Source organism: Oncorhynchus keta, chromosome 10, assembly GCF_023373465.1.
Source record: "Oncorhynchus keta strain PuntledgeMale-10-30-2019 chromosome 10, Oket_V2, whole genome shotgun sequence".
Lineage (NCBI taxonomy): Eukaryota > Metazoa > Chordata > Actinopteri > Salmoniformes > Salmonidae > Oncorhynchus > Oncorhynchus keta.
In genome coordinates this window covers 66,860,332-66,877,554 of record NC_068430.1, presented here as the reverse complement: position 1 = coordinate 66,877,554, position 17,223 = coordinate 66,860,332, and the positions used below count along the sequence as shown (strand labels likewise).

The 17,223-nt window shown below is 39.4% G+C and overlaps 1 protein-coding gene across 1 annotated transcript; it reads right to left on the bottom strand.

Annotated features, from left to right (window-relative positions):
* Positions 1-16,864, bottom strand: LOC118389404 (neuroblast differentiation-associated protein AHNAK-like). The gene is made up of 6 exons (XM_052527739.1): positions 16,540-16,864; positions 8,221-8,254; positions 7,774-7,894; positions 7,379-7,551; positions 5,399-7,262; positions 1-4,203 (listed from the first exon to the last, which is right to left on the bottom strand). The coding sequence occupies exons 2-6, from the start codon at positions 8,221-8,223 to the stop codon at positions 3,662-3,664; spliced, it is 2,703 nt and encodes a 900-aa protein (XP_052383699.1). The 5' UTR covers positions 8,224-8,254; positions 16,540-16,864; the 3' UTR covers positions 1-3,661.
* Between the last annotated feature and the right edge of the window lie 359 nt (positions 16,865-17,223).

The window sequence follows — 17,223 nt, the reverse complement described above, 5'->3', positions numbered from 1 at the left end:
TTTGTTTATTCATAATAAAACATTATCAACAACTTACAACAACATCAAACATGTCTAAGAAAAAGAACGCAGGTTTAAACAATAACGACTAAATACATTCAAAAATGTAAAGATATATTTAAAACATTTATTTTTTTAAAGAACAACAATTCTAGTGCAATTGTATTCACTCAGAAAAACATCTAATTTTAATTATTCAGGAAGATGTTATTCTTTTTGTTATTCACTAAAGTTAATGTCTTAACAATAGATAGAAAGAAGTTCTGGACATCAGAACAGCGATTACTCACCACAAACTGGAATAAGCTTTTTCCTTTAACGAGTCCGACGAGAAGGATATGCTGCTCTCCGGGAACAGACCCAAATCCCCATAATAAGGGTGAAGAAAAGACAGAGGAAAAGAGGACGCAGATCGGGCTGCCTTCTGAGAATCCTTAGGCGAGCGAGTAAACTCCCACTGCCATCCATTCTACTGGCTAACATGCAATCATTGGAAAATAAAATTGATGACCTACGATTACGATTATCCTACCAATGGGACATTAAGAAATGCTATATCTTATGTTTCACAGAGTCGTGGCTGAACGACGACACAGATAATATAGAGCTGGCGGGATTTTCCATGCACCAGCAAAACAGAGAAGCTATGTCTGGTAAGACGAGGGGTTTGGGTGTGTGTCTTTTTGTCAATAATAGCTGGCGTTCAATGTCTAATATTAAATAAGTCTTGAGGTATTGCCCGCCTGAGGTAGAGTACCTTATGATAAGCTGTAGACCACACTATCTACCAAGAAAGCTCTCATCTATATTATTCGTAGCCATCTATTTACCACCACAGACCGATGCTGGCACTAAGACCGCACTCAACCAACTCTATAAGGCCATAAGCAAACAAGAAAATGCTCACTTAAATTATTTTTACCTCATTTTTAATAGCATGTTACATGTGCAACAGAGAAGCATACAAAGCTCTCCCTCGCCCTCCAAAATCTGAGCATAATTCTATCCTCCTGATTCCTACTTACAAGCAAAAACTAAAGCAGGAAGAACCAGTGACTCGCTCAATACGTAAGTGGTCAGATGACACGGATGCTACGCTACAGGACTGTTTTGCTACCACAGACTGGAATATGTTCCGGGATTCTGGACCCTGGACTTCTTGATGGGCCGCCCCCAGGTGGTAAGGGTAGGCAACAATATGTCTGCCACGCTGATCCTCAACACTGGGGCCCCTCAGGGGTGTGTACTTAGTCCCCTCCTGTTACTCCCTGTTCACCCATGACTGCGTGGACAAACACGACTCCAACACCATCATTAAGTTTTCTGACAACACAACAGTGATAGGCCTGATCACCGACAATGATGAGACAGCCTATAGGGAGGAGGTCAGAGAACTGGCAGTGTGGTGCCAGGACAACAACCTCTCCCTCAATGTGAGCAAGACAAAGGAGCTGATCGTGGACTACGGGAAAAGGCGGGCCGAACAGGCCCCCATTAACATCGACGGGTCTGTAGTGGAGCGGGTCGAGAGTTTCTTGTTCCTTGGTGTCCACATCACCAACAACAAACTATCATGGTCCAAACACCCAGACAGTCGTGAAGAGGGCACGACAAAACCTTTTCACCCTCTGGAGACTGAAAATATTTTGCATGGGTCCCCAGATCCTCAAAAAGTTATACAGCTGCACCATCGAGAACATCCTGACCGGTTGCATCACCGCCTGGTATGGCAACTGCTCGGAATCTGACCGTAAGGCGCTACAGAGGGTAGTGCATATGGCCCAGTACATCACTGGGGCCAAGCTTCCTGCAATCCAGGACCTAAAGACGGTGTCAGAGGAAAGCCAATACAATTGTCAAAGACTCCAGTCATAGACTGTTTTTTCTGCTACTGCACTTAGGATAGAAAAAACTGTAAAAATATTGTCTGTGAGTATAACAGTCAGGATCGGGTCAGAATAATGTTTCCTAGGCTAATGCAGTTGGAAGTTGTTTTGAATTAATTGTTTTCTTGCATTATTGTAAAGACAAAACAAATTATTTTAATACAGCAAGTGTACAGTTAAAACACCTTTTCAAATAGCTTTTCATCCATTTTGTAAAACAATTTGACAAAATGTGAACCCTTTACACATTCAATTTTAACATTCATAACAAATACCAATCAATTTACCTAAAAGGTACAACTAAGTTCAAATAACAGAAGTTTTCTGCATTATGTTTCAATAGAAGATTGTGATTAAAACAAGCCTAAAATTACACTTAGTCAGTTATCTGAATGCTATGTAAGCTTTGTAAGTTTTGACCCCTTTAAGTTCTCAGCTTCTGGAACTTTAAGGTCCACATTTGATGAACTGAAGTCGAGACTTCTGAGTGTATGAGATCTACGGTTTGACTCTTCCTTGTGTCGATTTTTCAGGCTCCCAGTTCCGTTTGGTACATCATCTTTGACATGTATGGGAAATACTTTGCAATGATCAAATATTATTGATCTTCAGAAATGTTGGGGTTTGAACCATGAGTCAAACTTGTCATGGACTTAACAATTTTAGACTGTTTTTTATCTGTCGGTTTCACCAGCTGGTGCTTTCCTATGATGTGTATTGCCCTTGAGGTCAGTTCTTCTCTAATTAAAATATGGCTGTGAAACCACAAATCCACACTTTGGGGTGGGAGTTTAGGGACTGGGGCATTAATACTGGGAAAACTTGAGTCTATATCTGGTATTCTTGTATAACTACCCAGTTTAGAAGTCTTGCATTTGGGAATTTAGAATTTCACTGTGAGGTCATCAAGGTTAAGGTCTGAACCTCTCAGATACACCAGACACTTGGTAATCAACTTTTGGCAAATCAATATCTGCAATGGGATAACTAGCTTTCCTTTGACCTTCCTAGACTTCCCAACAGGCACATGTATATGTATTCCACCTGGCATATCAATTATTTTATATGCGTTCCACCTAGGATATCAGATTTGCGTTTACTATTCTGGGCTTATGATATCAGCTTTGGGTATGCTCAGGCTGACATCTGGGTGGCTAACTTTCAAGTCTGGTGCTTTTAGATTCACTATAGCCTTTGGAGGAGAAATGTCATTTGTTTTCATAAAGTCGATATCTGATACTGCCCTTCAATTGCGACTTCCAAACTGAGGCAATTTTAATGAAGAACATTTATGTCTAAATCTGGACTACCAATCCTCATGTTTACTTTCAGGGTTGACAAGCTCAGGTCCAGTCCCTCAATGTCTCCAACTATTCCAGCATCTAGACCTTTCAGACCAGAAAGGCTGAATGTAGGCATTTTGAGGTGAGGCATTTTGAATTTCCAAGATGGTGAATCAATGTTTATATCTGGAGTGTCTAAATCTATGTTAGGGGCTTTTAAGTCAATTGCAGGTAGGTCCAGATCTGGTGAACCAATCCAACCTTCATCTTTGACAATTTAACCTAGGTCAGCACTGATGTCATGATCTGGTCCTTTTGGTGTAGACAACCCAAATGTAAGCATTTTGAATGTAGTAGTGTTGATGTCAAAATCAGAGGCTTTGATGCTATCACTTGGCCTCTCTATGGTTGGTAACTCTGGCAACTCTGAATCTACCTGAGGGCATATCTGGAACATTGAGGTCTAGTTTTGGGCTTTTGTGATGACCCTTACTATAGTCTCAAATCTGGGGGACTGATTCCCCCTTTTAGCTTTGGGGCTGAGAGGTCAATATCAGGTAAGTCATAGTCAGGTTTGTCTACATTTGGCCCAGATAGCCTGAAATCAGGCATCTTCAAATCTGGCATTTTTAGACCTGTTTTGGGACCTTTGAGGTTAGCTGTTGGGGCATTGATATCTATATCTGGGCCCTCCAAGTCGCCATCAATGTCAACATCTGGTCCCTTTAGGCCTCTGAATTTAGGTATTTTAAATTTGGGCATTTTGAATTTCCCAGAAGGTGCATTGATGTCAAAATCGGGGGGATTTCCATCTAGTTTAGGGGCTTTGAGGTCAGCATCTGATAAATGCATGTCTGGGGAATCAAGTCCCCCCTTTATCTTTGGGGATTTGAGATTCAGTTTAGTGGATTTGGGCATTTTACCAGACAGACCAAATTTGGGCATTTTCAGTTTACCAGAGGGGCCGTTAATGTCCAGATCAGGAGCATTCAGATCAACCTTTGGTTTCTTCAATGTAGGTACATTGACTTTACCTGAGGGCATATTACAGTTTGCATCTGGTGCATTGAGGCCTCATTTTGGGCCTTTGAGGTCTCCATCTGGCAGATTCAGATCTGGTGGACTAATTCCTCCTTTAAACTTGGGGTCTGAAAGGTCCAAGTCAGGCCCCTTAACCTTTGATCCAAAGAATCCTAAATCTGACATCTTGAAAGTTGGCATTTTGAATTTTCCTGGTGGACTGTCAATATCAGCATCTGGAATGTTGAGGTCTGCTTTGGGACCCTTAAGATGGGGAGATGACAAGTTCAGGTCTGGTCCCTCTATATCTCCATCTTTGTCAATATGTCCACCCTTCATTCCAAATTTAGGCATATTCAGATTGGGCATTTTGAATTTCCCTGTGGGTGAATCAGTGTTAATATCTGGAGTGTTTACGTCTAATTTAGGGGCTTTGAGGTCCATGTCTGGTAAATCCATGTCAGGGGCATCAATCCCACCTTTTATCTTTGGCATATTTAGACTGAACTTTGGTGATTTCGCACCTGCATTTATGTCCAGATTTGATCCTTTTGGCATAGTGCCTGAGAGTCCAAATGTGGGCATTTTCAGTTTACCCGAGGGAGCATCAACATCTAAATCTGGATCATTGAGGTCTAGTTTGAGGCCTTTGATTTTATCTTTAGGTAGTCTCAAATCTGGGGGATTGATTCCCCCTTTTAGCTTTGGGGCTGAGAGGTCAATATCAGGTAAGTCATAGTTAGGTTCATCTACATTTGGCCCAGATAGCCCGAAACCAGGCATCTTCAAATCTGGCATTTTTAGACCTGTTTTGGGACCTTTGAGGTTAGCTGTGGGGGTATTGATATCAATATCTGGGCCCTCCAAGTTTCCATCAATGTCAACATCTGGTCCCTTTAGGCCTCTGAATTTAGACATTTTGAATTTGGGCATTTTGAATTTACCAGAGGATGCACTGATGTCAAGATCCGGGGTATTCACATCTAGTTTAGGGGCTTTTAGATCAGCATCTGGAAAATTCAGGTCTGGGGAATCAATTCCCCCTTTTATCGTTGGGGATTTGACATTCAGTTTTTTTGATTTTGGCATTTTACCAGACAGCCCAAATCTGGGCATTTTCAGTTTACCAGAGGGGCCATTAATGTCCAGATCAGGAGCATTCAGATCAACCTTTGGTTTCTTCAATGTAGGTAGGTACATTGACTTTACCTGAGGGCACATTAAAGTTTACATCTGGTGCATTGAGGTCTAGTTTGGGGCCTTTGAGATCTGTCAGATTCAGATCTGGGGGACTAATTACTCCTTTAAACTTGGGGGCTGAAAGATCTAAGCCTGGAGTCTTTACCTCAAAGTCATGCACTTTAACCTTTGGTCCAGAGAAACCTGAATCTGGCATCTTGAAACTTGGCATTTTGAAATTCCCTGATGGACTTCCAAAATCAGCATTTGGAATGTTTAGGTCTGCTTTGGGACCTTTGAGATTCATTGAGGGTGCTTCTATGTCCAATTTTGGTGCAGACAAGTTCAGGCCTGGCCCCTCTAGATCTCCATCTTTGTCAACATCAGGTCTTTTCATGACAAATTTAGGCATCTTAATTTTGGGCAGTTTGAATTTCCCTGTGGGTGAATCAATGTCAACATCTGGAGTGTTTACATCTAATTTAGGGGCTTTGAGGTCAGTGTCTGGTAAATCCATGTCAGGGGCATCAATCCCACCTTTTAACTTTGGTGATTTCACACCTGCATTTATGTCTAGACCTCGTCCTTTTGGCAATGTGCCAAAGAAATTGAATTTGGGCATTTTCAGTTTACCAGAGGGCCCATCGGTGTCCAGATCAGGAGCATTCAGATCAACCTTTGGTTTATTCAATGTAGGTACTTTGACTTTACCTGAGGGCATATCTATGTCAAAATCTGGAGCATTGAGGTCTAATTTGGGGCCTTTGAGGTCCACATCTGGCAGATTCAAATCTGGGGGACTAATTCCCCCTTCAAACTTGGGGGCGGAAAGATCCAAGTCTGGAGTCTTTACCTCTAAGTCGGGCCCTTGAACATCTGGCCCCGAGAAGCCAAAGTCTGTCACCTTTAGACTTGGTATCTTTAATTTTCCAGATGGGCTACCAACATCCAAGTCTGGCCGTTTTAATTTGGAAGATAATAAGCTCAGATCTGGTCCATCCAAGTCTCTATCAATGCCAACATTTGGTCCTTTAGGGCCCGAAAGGCCGGATATAGGCATCTTAAACGTTGGCATTTTGAATTTTTCTGAGGGTGCGTTGATGTCAATATCTGGAGTGTTTACATCTAATTTAGGTGATTTTAGGTCGACTTTGGGTAAGTCCAAGTCAGGTGCATCAAGTCCGCCTTTTATCTTGGGAGCTTTGAGAATTAGTTTTGGTGTTTTTACATCATCATCAATTCCCAGATCTGTTCTTTTTAGGCCAGTAACGTAAAATTTGGGCATCTTCAGTTTACCAGAGGGGGCATCCACATCGTAATCAGGAGCTTTGAGTTCTGCATGTGGTTTCTTTAGTTTGAATTTACCTGAGGGTATATCAATATCTGGAGTACTGAGGTCAGGCAAACTGACGTCTGATAGACACATCTCAACCGCTGAAAGGTCCAGGTCTGGATTCCTAACTCTTGGTCCAGATATAGCAAAGTCAGCCATTCCAAGACTTGGTGTTTTTATCTTCCCAGATGAGATACCAATGTCTGAATCTGCCAATTCTAGATCTATTTTGGAACCTTTAAGGTCTACTGAAGGTAAATCTGAGATATTGACATCAAGATCAGCCCCTAAAGACCCATTCAAATGAGCTAGAGAGAGATCTGATGTACTCATGTTGGCATTAGGCAATGAAAGTTCTCCACCAGGAGCATCGAGAGTCACTGTAGAGTCTGTTCCTCTGACATTAGGCTTGGCCCAGAGAGGTCTCGGTTCCTTGCCTTTCACCTGTCCATTAGGAGAGCCTCTTTCCCCAGAAGCTGTAGGTTGTCCAGAGCTGTCCTCTTTCATTAACTTTTCATGAACTATTTTGGCATTGAGTCTGTTATAGGAATCCTTCAGCATCTGCAAAGAGAAAGCTATCCAATCACAATGGATATAATTGATCTAACAACCTTTTGAAAATGTACTTTATTTGTTATTCAGCTAATTCTGTTTAACTTTAAATGTATTCCACAAACCTCCTCTGGTGCTTTGATGCTGTCCAAGGTCGCCATACTCTTGCACAAATTATTTTTTGTCAGAACTTGAACCTTCTCATCAAATCCATTATCATCCATCAGCTTCAGTATTTTCAACACGTCGTCTTTTGAAAGTTGGTCAAAGTTGATTGTGGCACCCACAATTTCATCTCCTGAAAAAAATAAAATTTCTCAAAGTGAAACACAGTTAAAGCATGTTGACTGAAAATGTCAATGATTCTAAATGTGGCCTTAAAAAAAGCTATGTATTTTATTGATGCACAAAAGTCAGAGAAAAATCACAAAAGTGAAAGCTCAAGTTTTTTTGGGGGGTGGGGGAGTTTTGAGACTCAACAACATTTTTATACATTAAATAATAGACTCAAAAGTCATACCTTCCTTGAGCCCCTGATTGGCCAAGGAGCCATCGACAGCACTGGAGACGACCAATCGTCCTTTATCTGATTCCTCCAGCATCAGCCCCCCAGAGGGCCTCCTCCCGCTGCGGACACCTGCCTAAAAGCAGACATAAAGTACAAACATAGTTATAAGAAATGTGCAGACAGGCGTGTGGCCTCAGTGTTGGTCATGTTTCAATAACCCAATCATCAAATGCCGACAATGAACAATAAACTTACAAATACATGTTATTTACAATAATTTACAAATCTATAATACAATAACTTTTTAAAGTAGATGTTTGAAATGGCATGCACTTCTAGAAAGTAATGCTGAGGCATTGGTGTTTTTCAAAAAGTAAGTTTCCTGTTGCTTAGCTTATTGTGTTGGAATATGCTTGTTATTACCATCATCATGGCTAATGGATGAATGATCTCACATACCATGATCCTTTATGAAAAGCTCTTCTGTCTAAACCTGTTGAGGAGGAAAGAATCACTTGAAAATAAGTGCTCAACTTGGTTTCATGCTATAATAATCAAAAGTAGTCTAAATACAGCATCATACTTTCATAGCCTTCAAGAGTATCAATTGCAAAGAAATAACAAAATTAGACAATAATGTCACAGCTCATTTTACCCCTTTGAACATAAAACACTAAATCAGCTGAAACCATAACTAAAGGGGAGCTATGGGGGATTGATAACCTGTTTACATATGCAAATTGGCAGATGGTTGACACCCAGGTAGCTGTCCATTTGAGGTATTCGAGGTATGGCCTTGGGACATGGAGTGAACAACAGGAACAAGTTTTACCAGTGATATAGATATATATATATATATACAGCGCACAATAGTCGGGTGTTTCCTTTTTAAAAGTAAACTCAGAAATGACCATACCCAACAGTTTCTATTATAAAAAGCTTGCCATGGCAGGGGCTCAAATAAAGCGATTTGTAAACGACCGCTTCAGGTATGTTCTTTCAGGTCCTGTAAGTGATTTGTGTCACATGCTTCGTGAGACTGCTGCTCTATGAACAATAATGTGTTCCACATTTATCATAATCATCATCATCATCATTAACTTCATCATCAAATACTGTACACCCAAAACATGAATATGTACAAATATGAATCACTCAGACTTATTAAACTATGTGTTTCAGTATTCCCCTATTGCTTTTAATTCAGCCATAATGTTTTGAATGGAATAACTTTCATTCAGGAGCAGAGATTGAATAACTACAGGTAACTGCCAAAAATAATGGAAACTCTTGAATAAATAAAGGATACAAGATATATTGATACAAAGTATGCTGGGCAGGCCATTAATTTGGCCATCATTTTGGCTACCATGGCTACGCCCCCATCCACAGGGCATGAGTGGTCACTGAATGGTTTGATGAGCATGAAAACAACGTAAACCAAATGCCATGGAGTGGCACCTGAAACAGTATTTTACAACACCAAATACCACCCAACACCAAATCCACATCAACAAAATACAAAATTATGGAATTTCCCGTGGAAAACTGGTGTCGCATCCTTCCAACAGAGTTCCAGACACTTGTAGAATCTATGCCAAGGTGCATTGAAGCTTTTATGGCTCATGATTGCCCAACACTTATGTTGGTGTTTCCTTTATTTTGGCAGTTATCTGTATATGCCCTCAAAGAGTGGACTGAGTGGACTGACAGTAAGCTAAAAGCTGCAAACATGGCCATTTATTGACATTTACTCTGTTCAAATAATTCCTTTTATTTGACTTTCATTCACATTGTGCAGAGTTGTAAGAGATTAGAGGCTGACTGAGATTTTCTCCAAGTCTAAGGTTGTATTTGATGAGCTCTCTATTCACTCAAGACAAACTGTATGCTTGTGAATATTTAACTTTTAGTGTAGTATGTACTGTATGTACTGTACTGTACATACTACTGTACAAAAATATGCCATTTCAGAGTGTCTCTTCTAAATGTATGATTTATCCTACTCTATATGCATCCTTAATATCTTTTGTCAGGTATAAAATGTTTCAGATCAGCATATTAAAACATCATCCATAACACTGTGGCTGTACTAAATTCTACAGGGACTTCAGGTTACGAAAAAAAAGAAGGTATGGGAACTGTAAAAATATCTGAACATTATGAAGTGGATATGAACACACACGTACTCAATTACATGCTTGCTTACACATAAGAACTTATACATACACACACACACCTGATCTCGCTCTCTTCTCTCACTCTCTCTTTTTCTCCTTCCCTTCTCTTCTCTCTCTATTGTCAAGAACTGTTTTTATAATTTCATGTTTTTATTGTTTTGTCTATCTTATTTATGTATTTGTCTACAAGTTTATATATGTTTACAACAAGCAAGGGGAAGTTATCAGAATAGGGGCATTAGGGAATAATAACATATTGTACGGAATACATTTGTACTGTAGTGAAGCCGTCTAGAGTAATGCAAGGTCTCTTTCATGATCATGTGAAACGTCAATTGCTATGGAAATGCTGGGATGTATTTTTCAATTATGTTAAAGGTAAGTATGATGCAACTATGATGGTGATACAATATGGATTACAATTATCATCATGAATATTAAGGCTATACGCACTACATGTTACACAAATTGTCAGAGTTATAATTTATTTGGACATCACACATTATAGTCTTACTCTTATACAGACATTGTACACACTCTCACTATATCACATCCAATATCATACACATTAACCTACTCAGATTTGCTACTTTCATAGCTGAATCAGAATTAGTTTGGTAACATAGATAAATGTACTTTATACTTGTCATTAGAATGTCTTATTTTGGACTATACTGTTGGCAGTTGCATTTTCCTCTCTCTTCTCTAGGGAAAAGTCACTTGGGGCCCAGAGAGGGGAGAGGTCAGGCTTGTCTTTTACATGTCTGGTAATAGGCAGACTATCAGAAAGGGAGAAGTCAGAATTGAACATTGTCTTCATATGTGAATGTATCTGTTAAACCATGTGATAGGGAGATGTCGTGGAAAATGGCAAGATTATGATATAGTGCTTGTAAGTTTATTTTATAATCTTTGTATTGCATTAGAATATTGTGTGTGTGTGTTCCACTGAGGATGGGCCTCTATGAGATAGCACTGACAGAGGAGATTTACGATGTCTTTGGCCAATAAAGCTTAAAGAGCATTCCAGATAGTGAGGTAATGTCTAGGTACTATGAAGTACCAGGAACGAGATTAGAATCTCGTTTTAGAGACCAAACTGAAAGATACTTTATAGCTAATGCTATCTGGCTATGGGATACTCCTCTCTCAAGTAAAAGGCCCTTTGTGAAGTTCCTAAGATGTGTGGTTCGTCATGTGAGTTGAGAGGGGTGTATCTTGGCTATAAAAGATACTAAGTATTATTTTGTAAGCACTCTCAGAATTTATTTATAGACACTGAATTGATCTGAGAGTCACAGGGCTATGGTGAAGCTCGGGGCGGCAGAGTAGCCTAGTGGTTAGAGCGTTGGGCTAGTAACTGAAAGGTTGCAAGTTCATATCCCTGAGCTGACAAGGTACAAATCTGTCGTTCTGCCCCTGAACAGGCAGTTAACCCACTGTTCCTAGGCTGTCATTGAAAATAAGAATTTGTTCTTAACTGACCTGCCTAGTTAAATAAAGGTAAAATACAAATAAAATAAATATAATTAAAGATGAAGTTTAAATAACTCTGACTGGTGTGTGGTTTGCTCTCTCATCATTTGGTAATACAGGAAATTGCCATGACATTACCCACATATCTTGTCTCAATTTTCTAACATCTGTGGCATTGGCAGGCAAACAGGCAAAGGAATAAAACAAATATTGCTAGAACCTATTTCTTGAATTCAAAATATCAGACATTTGAAAGCTATAGTTTTGACCTTCATAATACCTCTGAAATCAGTAACTTTACAAGCACTAATTATGGTCAATTTAGACTGAGAATAGTATCTAGTTATGGTAAGGGGTGAAATAAGTATAGCCAGTTATAGTTGTAATGGTTTAGCAGATTATAAAAAAAAAAAAAAAAAGATATATAAAAAAAAACATTTTAAATTAAAAAATAATCGGAAATCGGGGCCCAAAAATACTGATTTCCGATTATTTTTTTATTTAAAATGTTTTTTAAATATATTTTTTGATACCTTTTATTTAACTAGGCAAGTCAGATAAGAACACATTCTTATTTTCAATGACTGCCTAGGAACTGTGGGTTAACTGCCTTGTTCAAGGGCAGAACGACAGATTTTCACCTTGTCAGCTCAGGGGTTCCAATCTTGCACCGCACAGTTAACTAGTCCAACGCTCTAACCATTGCACCTGCCTGTTAAGCGAATGTAGTAGAAGCCAAGGTAAATTGCTAGCTAGCATTAAACTTATCTTATAAAAAACAATCATTCATAATCACTAGTTATAACTACTGATCCAGTTTAGCAGGCAATATTAACCAGGTGAAATTGTGTCATTTCTCCTGCGTTCATTGCACGCAGAGTCGTGGTATATGCAACAGTTTGGGCTGCCTGGCACATTGCGAACTAATTTGCCAGAATGTTACGTAATTATGACATACATTGAAGGTTGTGCAATGTAACAAGACTTTTTAGACTTAGGGAAGCCACCCGTTAGATAAAATACCGAACGGTTCCGTATTTCACTGAAATAATAAACGTTTTGTTTTCGAAATGATAGTTTCCGGATTCGATCATATTAATGACCAAAGGCTCGTATTTCTGTGTGTTATTATGTTATAATTAAGTCTGATTTGATAGAGCAGTCTGACTGAGCAGCAGCAGGCCCGTAATCATTCATTCAAACAGCACGTTCGTGCGTTTTGCCTGCAGCTCTTCGCAAGCACAGCGCTGTTTATGACTTCAAGCCTATCAGTGGCTTGTGTAACCAATGTGAAATGGCTAGCTAGTTAGCTGGGTGTGCGCTAATACTGTTTCAAACGTCACTCGCTTTTAGATTTGGAGTAGTTATTCCCCTTGCAACGGGCCGCGGCATTTGTGGAGCCATGGGTAACGATGCTTCGAGTGTGGTTGTTGTCTATGTGTTTCTGGTTCGAGCCCAGGTATGGGCAAGGAGGGGGGCGGAAGCTATACTGTTACACTGGCAATACTATAGTGCCTATAATAACATCCAATAGTCAAAGGTATATGAAATACAAATGGTATAGAGAGAAATAGTCCTATAAATACTATATTAACGACAACCTAAAACCTCTTACCTTGGAATATTGAAGTCTCATGTTAAAAGGAACCACCAATTTTCATGTTCTCATGTTCTGAGCAAGGAACTTAAACGTTAGCTTTTTACAAAGCACATATTTTACATGGCACACATTTTTACATGGCACATATTAATTTCTTCTCCAACACTTTGTTTTTGCATTATTTAAACCAAATTGAACATGTTTCATTATTTATTTGAGGCAAAATTGGTTTTATTTATGTTTTATATTCAGTTAAAATAAGTGTTGATTCAGTATTGTTGTAATTGTCATTATTACAAATTAAAAAATTGTCTGATTAATCGGCATCGACTTTTTTGGTCCTCCAATAATCGGTATCAGCGTTGAAAAATCATAATCCGTCGACCTCTAATTTGGAGACTAAAAAACCCTGACCTAGTGAGATATACATGGAGGAGATTTAATCAAGCTAGTCGTCTTGACTACTTTCTTGTTTCTTTCTCTCTTGCATCAAAGGTTAAAAAAGTTTTAATAGGAGACAGAATGTGATCGGATCATCATCTAATTGGCATTCACATAACTCTTGTAGATTTGGGCAGGGGTATTGGAAATTTAATCAAAGTTTACTGGAGGACAACTTATTTTTAACTAAGACAAAATTATTTATAACTGAATTTTTCCAGTATAATATAGGTTCAGCAAATCCCCTTATTGTTTGGGATACCTTTAAATGTACCTTAAGGGGTCATTCAATTCAATATTCATCAATAATAAAAAAGCTGTTTCTGTCTAAAGAGACTACTAACAAGGGAAATCCATGAACTAATAGTATAGGTAGCAATAAAAACTATACTACAGAGATACAAAATAAGTTAGAGGAAAAACAAAAAGAACTTGAGGAACTTATTCAAGAACAATCTAATGTAATTTATTACAAAAATAAAGCAAACTGGATGGAATATGGAGAAAAATGCACAAAGTTCTTCCTGAATCGTTAACAAAAATAATTTGCAGAAACTCATTACTGAAGACTGAGTCATTGTCAGCGTCGTGTGTATCGGTGGCAGGGAAGTCAGGCGCAGGAGAGTCAAAATGAGTGTAAATGGAGTCTTTTAATAACTGTCCACGGAACATGCTCCATAACACTAAAAGTACAGACATGAACAAACATGGGTACGAGGACCCGTCGCACACCAACACAACAATAAACAACGCTGACAATAAAACAATCTCTGACAAAGACATGAGGGGAAACAGAGGGTTAAATACACAACAGGTAATGAATGAATGGGATTGAAAACAGGTGTGTGGGAAGACAAGACAAAACCAATGGAAAATGAAAAATGGATCAATGATGGCTAGAAGACCGGTGACGTAGAACGCCGAGCACCGCCCGAACAAGGAGAGGCAACGACTTCGGCAGAAGTCGTGACAGTCATCTATGATTCTCCGAATTATATTTTAAAAGAGGAAGCAAATTATTTTAGGCAGATGTTCTCTTTTCCGTCTCATCCTTTCCCACTGAATGAAGATTATGGCAAGGAATCTTTTCTAAATAATATAAAAAATGGAAAATTAACAAATGTACAGAAAGATCAGTGCTAAGGCCAAATTACAGAGGAATACCTTTTTGAGGCTATTAAATCCTTTCAGTCTGGAAAAACCCCCAGGGCTTGATGGCATACCGGTAGAGGTATATCAAATATTTTTTGATATATTTAAAGCTCCATTGTTAGATTGTTTTAACTACTCCTATAGAAATGGTAGTCTGTCAGGTACTCAGCAGGAAGGTCTGATTTCTCTATTATTAAAACAGGACCCAGATGGCAAATATAAAGACCCAGTTTATCTAAAGAACTGGAGGCCCCTTACACTTCAATGTTGTGATGCAAAAATACTAGCAAAATGCATAGAATTAAAAGGGTTTTATCAGGTATTGTTCATCCTGATCAGACAGGTTTTTTACATAGACGATACATTGTAGATAATATACGGCAACTAGTATTTATCTTCAACTCGCAATCTGTGGATTCTATTCAATTAGATTGATAGAAATTGTACGTTAAACATCACTGCATAGTTGAAAGATATGTTTTGTGTAGCAACCCATTGTGGGTGGCCAGCAGAGATAGATGGGATGGGCTGAGGGACGCTGAGGGTTGGTATGTGGAATTGGAGTCAAGTGGGAGTGGAGTTGCTGTGTGGGAGATAGAATGATGGTCAAAGATAAAAGTAAATGTTTTTTTTAAGTCTAAATGAAACATAATAAAAAGTACATTTGAATGACAATAAGTGACAGTGTTTTTACAACTAATGCCGGTTTGCCTGAGGCTGATGCCGTGCAGGTGTTTGTACACATGCATATACACACACTCTCATTCAAATAAACACATACAAGAACACCCACATACATGTAATAGTGCCAGACATGCACAGAAACATATCGTTGGTATTGCTGATATGACTTTAGTTGTCCTTGATGTCCGTGGTTTGCAATGTATTATTATTATTATTTTTTTGCATTGTTGTTTGCTGTTTTCTTCTGTCTTTTCCTTTAAAAAAATCTTTAGTTCATTCTCTTGGTTGTTGGTGCATTGGGGGGGGGGGGTTCTTAATAATATGCCATTTAGCAGACGCTTTTATCCAAAGCGACTTACAGTCATGTGTGCATACATTCTACGTATGGGTGGTCCCGGGAATCAAACCCACTACCCTGGCGTTACAAGCGCCATGCTCTACCAACTGAGCTACAGAAGGACCTCTTGGGGGTGGGGAATGGAATTAATTGTATTTTTATTTTTATTCCTGGGGGGACTGTGGGAGGGGTCTCAAATGGTTGATGGACAGCTATGGGGAACTGTGGGGGGATCTTGGAGGGTTCGGGTTCACGTTTTTTGTCCTGGTGGTAGATCGGTCAACGTTCCCTTGAGCAGGGCATTGACCCTGGATGCTTCTGTGTGTCACTCTGAATGGGAATCTGTTGGATGACTGGTATGATGCAGTTGTTGAGCGGCTTCACTGCAAGTATATTGTGTGTTTCGAATATTCAATAAAAAAAACAATTTTATTATTATTCTTTTTTTTTAAACATCATCTATGCCAATAGTTATTGTAGACATTTGCATTACAAACCTGCACATACTGTTGCAAACTTGACATAGAGCGTTGGGCCAGTAACCAAAAGGTTGCTGGATTGAATCCCTGAGCTGACAAGAGTGTTGGAGAATGGTTGTAATTGAAAGTTTGCTGGATCAAATCCCCGAGCTGACAAGGTAAACATCTGTTGTTCTGCCACTGAGCAAGGCTGTTAACCCACTGTTCCCCGGGTGCTGTGGATGTCAATTATGACAGCCCCCTGCCCCTCCCTGATTCAGAGGGGTTGGGTTAAATGCAGAAGATGCATTCAGTTGTACAAGTGACCCTTACAATGACATCATTGTGGACTTTGTAAACACTAGCAATAGAACCTGGCACCATATAGTCTGGATGGAGTACTTCAGAAAAAGTTTCTAAATGTAAATTGACAATCAACCAAAATCTCACCTTAGGCTCCATTGGGTTGTTTTGACCATGCAGTTTGTAGTTACTCAGCCCCTAGGAGTTTTACCACCGATGTGAGAAAGTTGAGTGTTAGCAGTCCATGGTGTTCCGTACTCCTGTAGGAGTGCCTACCCTGTGCCTCACTCAGTGAAAGCATACCCTCCCCAAAGCAGAAAAACTGGTTCCATCTTCGGCATCCCTTCCCAGCCACAAACTGTCACACACATTCTCCAGTCCAGGTAGGCAGGGTGATCACGGAAAACTGGCCTCTCAAGACTGGAACTGTGAGATGGAGAGTGCTCTGTTTTTCTCCATCAACACACCAAGACAGGTGGAAAAAAATATTTGTCTGTTATAACAAAATGCAGAGGTGTGCCAAAGAGTTGTCTTGTTTCAAGGGAGGGGCAGCTAGGCGTTCATTCATGACTCATGGTAATTATAAGGCACAACAATGAAGGTGTGGCATGATTGAGAGATAAACACTTGAATAGAACTGATTTATGAGACATAACATTCTTACTACCGGTATGTAACCATACCTTTAAGGTGGAGCTCCTCCTCCTTCCAATTATCGTTAATGACAATTATGTAATCGTACTGACATTCTGATCAACCCAAACTCAACAAAACAATAACATGGGATGTGTAAAACAGAAATATAACTAATGACTAATTATGACGATTATC